Source organism: Lagenorhynchus albirostris, chromosome 20, assembly GCF_949774975.1.
Source record: "Lagenorhynchus albirostris chromosome 20, mLagAlb1.1, whole genome shotgun sequence".
Classification (NCBI taxonomy): domain Eukaryota; kingdom Metazoa; phylum Chordata; class Mammalia; order Artiodactyla; family Delphinidae; genus Lagenorhynchus; species Lagenorhynchus albirostris.
The window spans coordinates 53,272,752-53,285,551 of record NC_083114.1 but is presented as its reverse complement, the minus strand read 5'-3'; the positions used below and the strand labels follow the sequence as shown (position 1 = coordinate 53,285,551).

The 12,800-nt window shown below is 39.3% G+C and overlaps 1 protein-coding gene across 2 annotated transcripts; it reads right to left on the bottom strand.

Moving 5' to 3' along the window:
• Positions 1 to 491: 491 nt before the first annotated feature.
• On the bottom strand, positions 492 to 11,453 carry SUMO2 (small ubiquitin like modifier 2). Of its 2 annotated transcripts, XM_060135282.1 has the most exons (4): positions 11,273 to 11,453; positions 9,522 to 9,653; positions 3,946 to 4,017; positions 492 to 1,151 (listed from the first exon to the last, which is right to left on the bottom strand). In XM_060135282.1, the coding sequence occupies exons 1-4, from the start codon at positions 11,291 to 11,293 to the stop codon at positions 1,089 to 1,091; spliced, it is 288 nt and encodes a 95-aa protein (XP_059991265.1). In that variant the 5' UTR covers positions 11,294 to 11,453; the 3' UTR covers positions 492 to 1,088. The 2 variants fall into 2 exon arrangements, with proteins under 2 accessions (XP_059991265.1, XP_059991264.1); XM_060135281.1 differs by lacking the exon at positions 3,946 to 4,017 and having other exon boundaries at positions 11,273 to 11,429.
• Positions 11,454 to 12,800: the final 1,347 nt, after the last annotated feature.

Genomic DNA, 12,800 nt, shown 5'->3' with positions numbered 1-12,800 from the left:
AGAACTAGATAATCTTTACATATCTTTCCAGCTCCAATATTCTGTTTATTGGTTCTGTAGTTGATATCTTTCCCCATACAACTGAATTTAAGAACTGTAGTGATCTGCATATTTAAGGCTGTAAGAATGGGTATACGTAGGTAAATATTTTCTGTCCCTCAACATCCTCAAATAAGGAACGAAAACTGTTTTAGGTTAGGGAGTATTTACCACCAGACAAAATGAGGACTAGAATGGTCAAGTGATTTATCAGCAGAGTCAGCAAAATGAGAACTTTTTCTTAGCTGCAGGTACTCACCCACTCTGCCTCAGGACATTCCTTGCTAGTCATTTATATAACTTTGTTATTCCCTGTTTTGCATTAGTCTGTCAGAAATGCAAAGTAGCTTTATTTCTTCCTTGAAATGTAACTTCTAGTAGGCCTATTCAGGTCATGTTTTTCTCTAAGCTTCAACTTTCTATTTAATATTCCTCAGAATAAAGAAAACAGCTCATTTTAAACAAGAAGTTTATTTAAACAACAAGACGCTTGACTTGAAGGGAAAACTATCTAGGATTCATTTCTTTTAGAGTAATTTATCCCTACTTAAAGACAGATTGCCCTACATGTAACAGCTACGTACAAAAAAGTTATAAAATTGTCCTTGGTTTTACAATGATAAATGAAAAACATTAAAATTCTCCAATCGAACAAGGTATGCAAGAATTTTTATGTTGTTCTTTTTTTGTTAAACAGTGAGAGCAAAATAACTTACTGGAATATAAAGATAAGAGCTGATGAGCATGCCACTAGTGGAGAAAAGGGGGTATCTTCACAGAACCAGTATTCTTCCCCATTCCATCTCCATTTGATGTCGATCAAAACATACCGTTGGCCATTTAGTTAAAAAAAAAAAATGCAATATGCTTGTGCACATACACCAGTTACTTTATGTACAATAAAGGAATGGGGAAGGGGAAAATGAAAGAATAGAGAAACTATACTGTAGTAGTCAGGATGTGGTGGAACCAAATTGCAGTTTTCTAATTGAGAATGTCTTCTTGGTCTGGAGGAACAGAATTCTGGAGTAAAGTAGCAGGTTCCCTTTTTAGTAGACACCTCCTGTCTGCTGCTGGAACACATCAATTGTATCTTCATCCTCCATTTCCAACTAGCATAAATGAGAAAAAAAACAATAGGCCATTGGTTATTTAGCTCTTAAAATTTATAACTATCAGACTTAAATAGCCTGAAAATCTGCACGAGTTCCACCCAGTTCCAGTGTTCATTAATTTAGATGTCCCACAGCTTAAAGTAGCGTAAGACTTAGGTTTAAATAATTTTTCACTTGGTCTTTTTTATGAAGATTACAGAAAATTGAGTTTTTAAGTTAAAAAGCTGAGTATGTCCATAAGTTAAATCATCTCACCTTTAATTATTGAAAATAAAACTGATGTGTATAAAGGCTCTCACTGCAATGTTGTTTAGATGAGCAAAAAACTGAAAATAACCAAAATATCAAAACCCCCAAAAATATAGTACATGCATACATGAAATACCATGTACCTATTATTAAAGAATAAGTAGATTTACACATGCAGAAATGGAAATATTCCTTAGATACGGTATTAGGCTAAAAAATTTTAAAACTAGGTAGCGAACAGCTTATAGTATTATATTTGTATATATATTTTTAAGTTTGTGTGTATGTGTATAATATGACTATATCTTTGCCTATGCAAAAAACAGTGGTTACCACTATGTAGTAAGAAGAGGAGCATAGAGGTGGGACAGGGAGGGTGGGAGGGAGGGAGACGCAAGAGGGAAGAGATATGGGAATATATGTATATGTATAACTGATTCCCTTTGTTATAAAGCAGAAACTAACACACCATTGTAAAGCAATTATACTCCAATAATGATGTTAAAAAACAAAAAAAGGAGCATGAGCAAAAACAGACTTGTTAAAAAAAAATCAAAATTCAAAATGCTATTAAGTTTGCAAGGTTTACTACCCACACATTATACATAAAACCATGTTGATAGCAGGAAGGTCTTGGTACATATGGCAACACTGTAAGGTAAACAAGCTTTGGAACAGTTTATAATGTAGATAATCACCCAAGAAAAATTTTCTAAAAACTGGTAATTTTGAAGATAAAACAACAACCTTGGGCATCTAAAGACAAGAAAGGGAACGTTTCTAATGAAGTTCAAATACAGTAAAGTAGAACTAAAGCATTAAAATATTAATGACTAAGTCTCAATTCTCTATTTGTAAAATGGAATATTCAGTTATGAGAACTAAATGAGTCAAAGAAAGTGAAGTACTTAAGAGAATGAGTATATAACAATTATACTGCTATTAAAATTGGCTGCTAAGCAGATGTTCTAATTTATACAATTCTGCTATTTAATAAGTACTGGAAGAACAATTCTAAAATGAATCAATTTCACTCTAAAATAAATTCAATTCCAAATACTAAAATGAGGTCAATTCCAAATTCAATTTGAAGATTTTATGAATGCAGTACTGAACAAATCCTCCTCAGGTTTAATTATTTGCAGCTAGCATAACAGACAAGTCCCAGAACTTTTTTTTGGTGGTGGGTGAGGGCTTCAAAAAACAGAAAATACATTACCATCAGAGTTTAGCATAATGGGTTCTTTTTATTCTTTTAAATCCATCAGCCTATCCACTGAAATGAAACTACTGGAATGTTTTTCAATTTTATAGTGAAACTTTAAATGCCTTCAAAGGATACAAGAGAGCTTTCTCTCTCTCTCATTCATCAAGAGAATTCAGCTCCTCCTTGTGGCTACATACTATAATTGCTTCTTAGAGACTCATCAACAGAAATTTCTTCAAAATATTCTTCCCTCAAGTATAACTCATAGATATTTCAAGTTTTTGAAGATTATCAACAAAACCACAATCTGGATTTTCTGCTTCACTCATACCATATTTATCACTTTCTAGTTTTTATGGGGTGATAAAACAAATTCAAAAGGACAAGGGCTCCAATTTAAAATTTCTGCTATCAAAGTTTTTTCCCCCAAAACAGAATGTCTTAAATGGAATTTCAGAAGGTAAAAAGAAACAAAAAGTTTCTGCTAAAGAAGATAGCCCAGCCGATCCCCTACAAAGTGACAGAACAACTGAAGTAATAAGTAAAGAGAGTAAGGGATCAGACAACAGCTTTTGTAGTAAGGGTTTGGAAAGCCACCAAATAATAATCAACAGCCCTGTGAAATAATAATCAACAGCCCTGTGAAACATAAGCTATCAAGAGACTTGCAGTTAGAGCCACTAGATTCTCTTCAGTTCAGAAGTATAGGTACAAGAGAATTCATGAGGGGCTAAAATGGTTAGGATAAACAGCCAACCAATCGCTTATGGGGAACCCGGGGTATGATTTAGAGCTGCAGCAATGAAAACAAAAGGAAAACAACATTCTGAAGTAACAAACAGGAATTTTATTTATTTTTTTCCAAATAATGCTGGCAAGAAGAAAAATATGGATTAAAGTAAAACGACCTACTAGTTTTACTAAGTGATAACTGAATATTTAAAAACCATTGGCACTTCCTGAATCTATTTTTTCTTTCTATTCCCTTTTGGCCATATTTTACACAGCTTTGAACTTTGGTAAAGAACTATAGGGTTTCCCTGCTGGCGCAGTGGTTGAGAGTCCGCCTGCCAATGCAGGGGACGCGGGTTCGTGCCCCGGTCCGGGAAGATCCCACATGCCGCGGAGCGGCTGGGCCCGTGAGCCATGGCTGCTGAGCCTGCGTGTCCGGAGCCTGTGCTCTGCAACGGGAGAGGCCGCAACAGTGAGAGGCCCGCATAGAGGAAAAAAAAGAACTATATTCCGATGACTACAAGTTCACAAATTAATAAACAAAGCTGTTGAGAAAATTATAAAAAACATTGGTTTTTCTAGTTAGCACAAAGACATTTTTACCTGTGCAGGTGTGTCTGTTTCATTGATTGGCTGCCCATCAAATCGGAATCTGATCTGCCTCATTGACAAACCCTGGACAAAGAGTTTAAAAGCAATAAGAATGCAAAGAAACAGTAAGAACTAAAACTACATGCATATTTGGCCATGAATATATTTAAAAGAGAGACCTAAATAAATGATCATCAATATGTTAACATTTCTATATTGGTTAAATGATTTGGAGTGATTTTCACTTTCTTTAAACTATACTGTTTGATTTTCATTGGAAAAATGATTTTTCTTAAAAAGGACTGGAAAAAAAAAAAGGCTGTTTTTGAGAGCCATAGCTACTTTTGAGACCATAGCTACTTCAAGCTTGAACAGATCATACCTTGAGTCAAACAGTGCATGTAAATGAGTTAGATACTAAAAGGAAATTTGAAGCAACAGATGCACATGTCAACATTCCTCAACGCACATTAAAAAGCGCTCCAAAAACAAACACATAACAAAACCCATTAATAATATGAAAACTGAAGTCACCTAAAAAAGGTGTAATGATTAAAATAAAACTTTGCCTAAAAGCTACCTTCCCTTCTTGTCTATCCAAACAATTCCTACCACTATGTAAGAGTAACCTAAGCCCCAGCCCAGCACAATACTAGGAACACCACAGGCATATTCAAGTTCTTATCCTTGGGCAGTGAGTACATTTACAGCAAAACACAAGGCAATAACTGGTCCCTAAAACCATCTATAAGACCACAATCCACATCCAAGAAAATCCTGGAACAGCTCTAAAGAAGCACCTGCTTTTTTCTGCTTAGTACTTACCTAAGCCTGCAACTGTTAGTCAACCTTGTACTAGAAAATAAGCTCCAGTAGGGATAGAAATCTAAACTTAGTTACATACTGTATATCTTGCACATGGTAGGTGCTAAATACTGATGGAATAAAATGGATGAAAAGCAGTATCTAAATATGCTTCATTTTCTGTTTTTATTTGAAAATAAACCTAAAGCTAAGTTGAGGAGAAGCTTTATTACAAAAAGGGAGTGTCAAGAAATTTTTATGTGCATTTAAGGAGATAAATGAGCTTAAATATGCCCCTTTCTGCAAAGGGGACTCCACTATTAAGAATCACCTACCTGACATAGGGGTGGGGAGAAGGGGAAAAGAGCAAAATAGTAAAGTTGCTGGTAACTGCAACCAAATGAGGACAAGATTTCTTTGGAGGTATGCTGTGAATATTTTAACTTGAAAAATACCTTTCTTGGAAGCATCTTACACAAAGCCATTCCTGTATCATGCTCAAATTACAAACTATAATTCTCGTTACAAAAACTCCCAGTTTTAATTGATATTTAAGAGAAAATTAAACTGAGTTCCTAGAACTAAAAATATTGAAATATAGTGTTCAATGAACACTTGTTTAACAACTGTATTCCCTTATTTAACAAGGATTCACTGAATTGGTCTTTAAAACTACCTGTCACGTGAAAATCATACTGCTTTCCTTTAAAATTCTAGTCTTTGAGACTTCCCTAATCCAGCGGTTAAGACTCCAACGCTCCCAATGCTGGGGGCCCAGGTTCGATCCCTGGTCTGGGAACTAGATCCTACATGCCACAACTAAAGATCTCGCATGCCATAACTAAAAAGATCCCACACGCTGCAACAAAAATCCCACATGCCGCAACTAAGACCCGGTGCAGATAGATAGATACATAGGTAAATAAATAAACATTGAACAAAACACAACACAACACTCTGGTCTTTGACACATACCACTTCCAGACTAGCCCTTGTCTTACGGAATACAAGCAATCCCCCACCAGGTAGGTGACAGCCATAACCTAATTCATTCCTCATGACTTTCAAATTTAGTTTGCAATTACACAAAGTAACCAAGAATTCAATACCAAGCCATTAATACTAAGTATTATCTACTTACAAACACTCCATTGGAGACTCTGCTTCAACAAAACTCTCAGCATCTTCTATATGCTGGGTTCTTCCTTCACTACATCCAATGGCGTGGCCATTCAAAATAAGGGCGAAGGGAAGGCAGGGCCAGTAGAACACAAGCAAATTGTATTCCTTTATTGACACCTGTTTTTACGCTTTTCCTTATCAATAAAAGCTATTTTGCTAGAGATCAAAAGTCCAAAATTCAGGAAACTTGCCTTTAAGATTCTATAAACCATGTAAATTCAAACAATGAATTTGCATTAAACCAGTATTTGGTTTCCTCTTCTGTATAAATCTCATCCCTGAGCTTTAGAGTTGTGCTCCAGAAGAGATGTGTGAGGTTCTCTCTTCGGGACCCCATTTCTTCATTTCACAAAAACGAACTGGACTAAACCAATTATTCTGTGCTCTCTGAAACCACCTGACAATCTAGTAAACAATGTTGGGGTAGATTTACACTAGAATGGAATAGTATGCTCTCAATCAGTTGCCTGAAGGATATGTGGCTGATATAAAGTGGGCAAAGTCTAACTCTACATGTGAATGAGAAACTTACTTAGAAACCAACCTACAGAAACACTAGGCTTGAATGTTCTCTATTCTTTTACAAGCATTTGAACACATTCTATATGCTGAGCACTGGTCTAGGCTCTAGAAAAATAGTCATATAATAAAACAGCCCTATGCTCATTAAGCTTACACTTTAGTGCAGAGAGATAAATACAGACAATAATCAATGCAAAACAACAAATCAAAACAAACAAAAAAGAGTGAGGGGACCCAGTGATGGCAACAGGGGCACTTTGAATTAATCAGAGAAGTCCCTGAGGTAGTAGTTAATCAGGAATAGAATAAAAATGGTTGCGGGCTCAGCACTATGCAATGGAAATATGTCAGCCACATATGGTAGTTTTCTAGTTGCCACATTAAAAAGTTAAAAATAAGGTAAAAGTCTGATAAAAGTTTTAATTCAACATATTTAAAAATACTACCATTTCAACATATAATCAACATTTTAAAAATTGAGATATTTAACTTTTTTCACACCAAGTTTTCAAAATCTGGCATTCATTTTACACTTTACAGCACATCTCAATTTGGACTAGCCACACTTCAAGTGGTAAACACTCACACGTGGCTTGTGGCTACTGTGCTGGACCAAGTTTAAATAGAGAACAGAATTCGCTGATGGATTTTATTTGTTATGATGCATCATCAAGGAGGACCCTAAGGTTTTGACAACTAGATGCAGAATGGTGCTATTTACTGAGTGGGGACAACAGAGAAAGATTTCTAGTAGAATCAAGAGTCCTGCTTTGCATGTTCAGTTTTAGATGCCTATTAGGCATTCACTGGAACTCCTCCAGAGATCCAATACCAAATGAGTTCATTAGAAAGTAAATATGAGCATTCAATTAATCTTGATAGGAAATCTTTGGTCAAGAAGTCTCACCTGCCAAAAAAACTTTAGCTATGCAAATCAGATCAGATAAATATTTTAGTTTTTAATAACCTGTAACTATACTTAGAAAGCAGGGAATCAGCCCAATTAGATGATACTTCAACTCCCTCTTCCTCAGAACCAGAGAAACCACTTGAAAAGTAAACAGGGATCTTGTTTCACTCAAAACTCTGAGGTTATCCCCAATTTAAGAAGAAAATGGGAATAAACATCTTTCCAAATTCTTCCTGGATAATATTTTCACATTTGCATTCCAACAGATATGCAGTGGAATTATATTTTTTATGGATTACCAATGTTCTTTTTCCTCTAGTGCAAGTTAAGAGTGGACCCAACAAGTTTAGTCAAATATAATCCCAATCTTATGCCTAATAATTGAAAAAAATAAAGGAAAACTTTATTTACACTGGGTAATATAGTAGACTTACTTTAACATAGCAGGAAAACTAAAAAATTCTTGATTGACCCACTAACTAGATCTTATAAGACAATTCCCTATAAGGATAATCTAGAATACACAGGATGCGCTTTACTTTTCCTGGCACACAGTATAATGCCCCAGCACATAGGCATCTGGTAAAAAAAAAAAAAAAAAAGATAAAAAGCTCTTTTGGGGGCCCTACAGGAAATATGGGAAGTCTTAAATATGACCATTTTAGGATGGACAGAGAGTATCAATAGATGTATATAGTAAATTGGTAACAGTTAATCTAGGCAGTAGACTGATGGGTATTCAGTGTAAACTTTTTTCTCTAAGTTTGAAAATTTTCATAGTCAGTGTTGAAGAATATGACCATTTAAAAGCTAAAATTTAATAGTAATTAGAGAAGTTAGGATATGCAGAGAATTTTGTTGAAAGTCACCAAATCTAAGCATGAATTTCTATGTTGTATAAGGTTTTGCTACATAAACATTCTACAAAATTGATTACCTTTTAAAATTCCCCTGGAACCTGAAGGAGTACTAGTATTCAAATATGGTAGATACCAGTGCAAAAATTCTTTAGCACAATTAATAAGTACATATTTACTGTTAGGGGATTTCACCAGAATTCTTCAAATGAAAGTACACTGAAGGGCATATCTTTGTAAGGAACTATGAAAAAGTTTTTGAAGATAAAAAATTATAACCACAGTACTCTTATTATGTTATAAATAAACTAGGCATAAAATAAAGCTTCAAACTCAAAAAGAAGTTTAAATCTTCAGTTTAAGAAGCCCTTCAGTCTCATGGAGAAGGCCCAAGTATCAACTCAAACTCAATTTCCCAACTTGTAGAGGTTTTAACCTTACTCTGTTTTGAACCTATTTTTAGGAGGTGAATTTGCAATGTAGACAAGTTGTTTTGGTCTAATAAAATAATTTTCCAAATTTTTATATATTATACATCCAGGGTTGAACAAGAAAAATACTTCTGCCAGGTTACTGTTGGATTAACTGATCTACCAGAGTTTCTGTTATACTTGCAAAAGTCATCTTTAAAATTACCTTTATATTGTTACAGACTCAACATCACAAAAGGAAGCTTCTTTGTCTTAAAGTTTACATTTACCTCCCAGCATCTGTTCATTTCTACTTCCTCTTCTGAGCTAAAAAATTTACTATTTTCTGAGTAAAATTCAAATATCCTTATAATACAGGAATGTGTATGCTTGGTTCAGGAGGTTAAATCTCTTGACCTCTACTATTAGTGTAAAAAGAAAATATTACAGTTTTACATGCTTCAGGAAAACTGCAATGTCCTTAAACCCACATTTACTTCCAAATTGGTTAAAACACCCGAAATAAATTGTTTTGACACAAGACAAATTTTTAATTGTTAAAAAAGAGCCTGACAAGAAATTTTACCAAGTTCGTTCTTATTTTCTTATAAAAGTAAAATTACATCCTCTTGGGAACAAACCAAATTATTGTGAAAATAATTTGATGCATTTCTGGCATAGAACTAGAATCATATGTGATATTAACCACCCTAAGGGATTTTATGAAGAATCAACAAACCAAGTGTATGATAAAATTGTGATATATCAAGTATATAAGTACATATTCATTCTACCAAAGATAATCTATTGATATATTATGCTGGTTTGTATTCTCAAGAAAAAAAGGTTTGTTTTTTTTTAAATATGTTTTATTCAGTGGAAGTATACAAGTCAGTTCCTCACCTGTCGTTCACAATAGGCTTTCATTAGTTTACTAAGTGGTGTATGCCTCTTAATCTTAAACTGCACCACAGAACCATCCTGCCCCGCCACCTTCAAATTAATATGATCGTTGTTCTCAGTCTTGACTCCTTCCTGTTGAAAGAAAAATAAAAGTAGAATTTGGAAAATGTGAAGAACAAACACCTTTTAAAGCAGCAGCAGCCCAAGTTGCTTCAGAAATCAACAGGTTTCTCATTCTTATAACAGAGCATACAGCTGTTTGCAGCTGCTGAAATCAATCTGAAAGATAAGAAACCCTGAAGCAACAATATTAAATAGATATCACAGAAACAGAAAAGCAGCCTACATCCAATACTATCAGTGTCGACAACTGGTTTTTAAAGATGGATCTCCCTCAATTTACTGCAATGCCCTCTTGAATCTGAGTTTTTTTAAATGACATATATTGTATTACACTCAAAATGTCTTTCCTCTAAAAAGATTAAAAATAAGCATCCTTTCTCTTTCCAAAATGCTTTGAGTACAGAATGCAAGAAAAATCTAGAGCTTGAAATTCAAAACTCATTACAAATCTCATTAAAAAGTTACCAAATTCAGCTTAATAACAAATCTCAAGCTACATTAAAAAAAAAAACCACCTAATTGAGGAATATCCTTTGATTCTCTCCCAAGCAGCGGTAATAACTCAGAACCACTATTATTGTTCGCCTCTATGAGCAGCTTCATTTTTGTTTATTTTTAGTTATGAGCTTATTCTCCCCTCCCCTTTGTTGTCATGAGTCAAATGCACAGTTTTATTCCTTGTAGATTTATTCCACAAGTCTTCCTTGTAGATTTTTACCCAATCTGAAGTTCATCAAAATCAAGTGTAGAAGGAATTCTGTAGCCCCTAAACCACTTCAGAATGGAAAGGGGGGGGGGGTGTCACAAAACAAACCAAAAGAAAGTCCCGTGTGCCAGGAAGAAGTGTGTACCCGAGTCCTCCAGGGAAAAGCCTCCTGGAGCCTCAAAACCCGCGTTGAAAAGTTAAGCCCTACGAAGTCTCTCTGCTCGTACATCTGTCTCCAACTTCTCGAAACCACATGGTCTCGGCAGGTTAGGGGTTATCTGGCACCCAGGGAAAAGCCACTGCCCATTCCGACAAAAAATGTGGGAAATACTCCCCGGGAATCCCCCAACCCCGGCCCCTCACGACGGCCGACGGGCATCCGGCTTCCAACCCATCACCAGCCCATTGATTCGCCCCGAACCCTCAACCGGCCAGTGCGGCCCGGGGCAGGGGTCCCCAGATGCCCGCGGCCCCCACCCCGGAGGGGGGAAGCCCGGGGAGGAGGGAACTCCTCGCCACCGCCAAGGCGGCAACACCCGCCGCGGCCCGGCGCGGGGTCCGCCGAGGGTGGGGACACCGCGCGCCCTAACGCCCCTCGTCACGCGCGCCCGGCCAGCAGGGCCCAAGAAGCCCAGCTCGCGGCCGGTGGGCCAGCGGGTGTCCGCGATTCGCCCGCCCAACTCGCGCCCGGCGCGCACTCCGAGGCGGCCGGGGGCGGGGGAGGGCGGTGGGGCCTCCTCCCGCGCGGGAGGGAGGAAGAGGGGAGGGAAGAAAATGGCGCGGAGCGCCGGGGCCTGAGCCGCGGCCGCCCCGTGGGGGGCCCGGGAAGGCGCGGGGAGCCCGCGGCGGGCTCGGGCCGGACCCCGGCCCGCGCCGTGACCCCGGCCGCGCGGCGAGGCGCGGAGGACGGCGCCGAGCTCACCTTGGGCTTTTCGTCGGCCATGGCGAGCGCCGGAGTCTCCTCAGCTGCCGCTTCACAAAAGAGGTACCAGGTCCGCACCGAACGAGCACACAAGCAGCACCAGGAGCGGCAGAAGAAGGAGGCGGCAGCGGTGGAGGAGGGAGAGGGCGCGCGCACGTTGTGCGCTCCCTCCCCCCATCCTGCGTGCGCGAGCCCGAGCCGCCGGGGCTCCTCATTGGTTGCCGCCTCGCGGGAGCGCGCAACGCTTACATAACCACCGCCAGCCCCCGCCCCGCACCGCCCCAGCGTGGGCCCGGCGCCCGCCAGGCCGGCGGGAAGAGGCGCGGACACGCGCACCCGGGCCGTCGCGGGGGCGCGCCTGGCTCTGGGCGGGGCTGTATTGTCCTCCTTCTGTGGTGGAGCTTAATCAAAATGGCTTCCAGCTGGTCCTCGTTGGGGACTGGGAGGCTTGAGGCCTAGACGTGACACACAAGCCGGGGAAGGCAGACTGACTAGACGAGGAAGGGGGAGCCTAAATCAAAGCCCCAGCACGAGGTTCTGGGAAAATAACCTCTCATTCGGTGGCCCAAATACAGCTTTCCTCAGGGTCAGAGGAACATCACACTTCCTCTCAGTCAGCCTCTCTTCCCTCGGATTTTAAAGCTTCAGCCTCAACCCGCTTCCCACCAGGCTCTTGCCTTAGTGCCGTGACTACTTCCGTCCTGCTGGAAACCCTGTACTTTGACTAGCTGAAGGAAAAGGTTCATCCTACAAACTCCTTACTCATTGCCTGGCTCCCAACCTCCTAGAGGAAGCAAAATCCATCAGAGAAGCACCCGATATCAAGCTTCCAAACCGATCGATCACTTCCTCCTCACATCCGTTCAGAAATAGAAGTAGGTCCCTCTTGTCTTAAGCACAATCGTAACATCTGTGCCGTGGATGTCTCCCACTGCTCTCGGTAGGTTTTATTGATTATGTCCTTTATTTTCTTCCACTCGCACATTAGCCGTTACCGTAGAAAAAGACTCTCAATTCTACTTCCTTCTGAAGTTACCACCGTATCTCTCTCCATTCTTGGCCAAATATCTTGAAAAAAATGTGCACGCCAGCTGTCTCCACTCCCTCACCTCCCACTTACTCCTGAACGCACTGCAATCTGGTGCCTGGTTCCACTAAAACTGCTCTCTACAAGGTCACCGCAGACTTCTTTGCTGAGTCCAGGATGCTTCCCAGTTCGTCACTCCTCTTGAACTCCCTCCCTGTGACTTGGGGCTATGACTCTGGCCTGTCCTTGATCCCTTTGCAATTTCTTTCTTTCTCAGCCCTTCCCTTAAATGTTCCTTGGGTTTTGTTCTAGACCGGTTTCTCTTCCCATTCTATCCCCTCTCCTGAAATGACTTCACCCCACTTCTATTACCATCTATTTGCTAATGATTCTCAAGTCCAGATTTCTAGTCCAGATCTTTCTCTGAATTTCCAGCCTATAAATCCAACTGACTTCTGAACATCTCCACTTGGATGTCCTAGAGGCACCTCAAACTCAGCA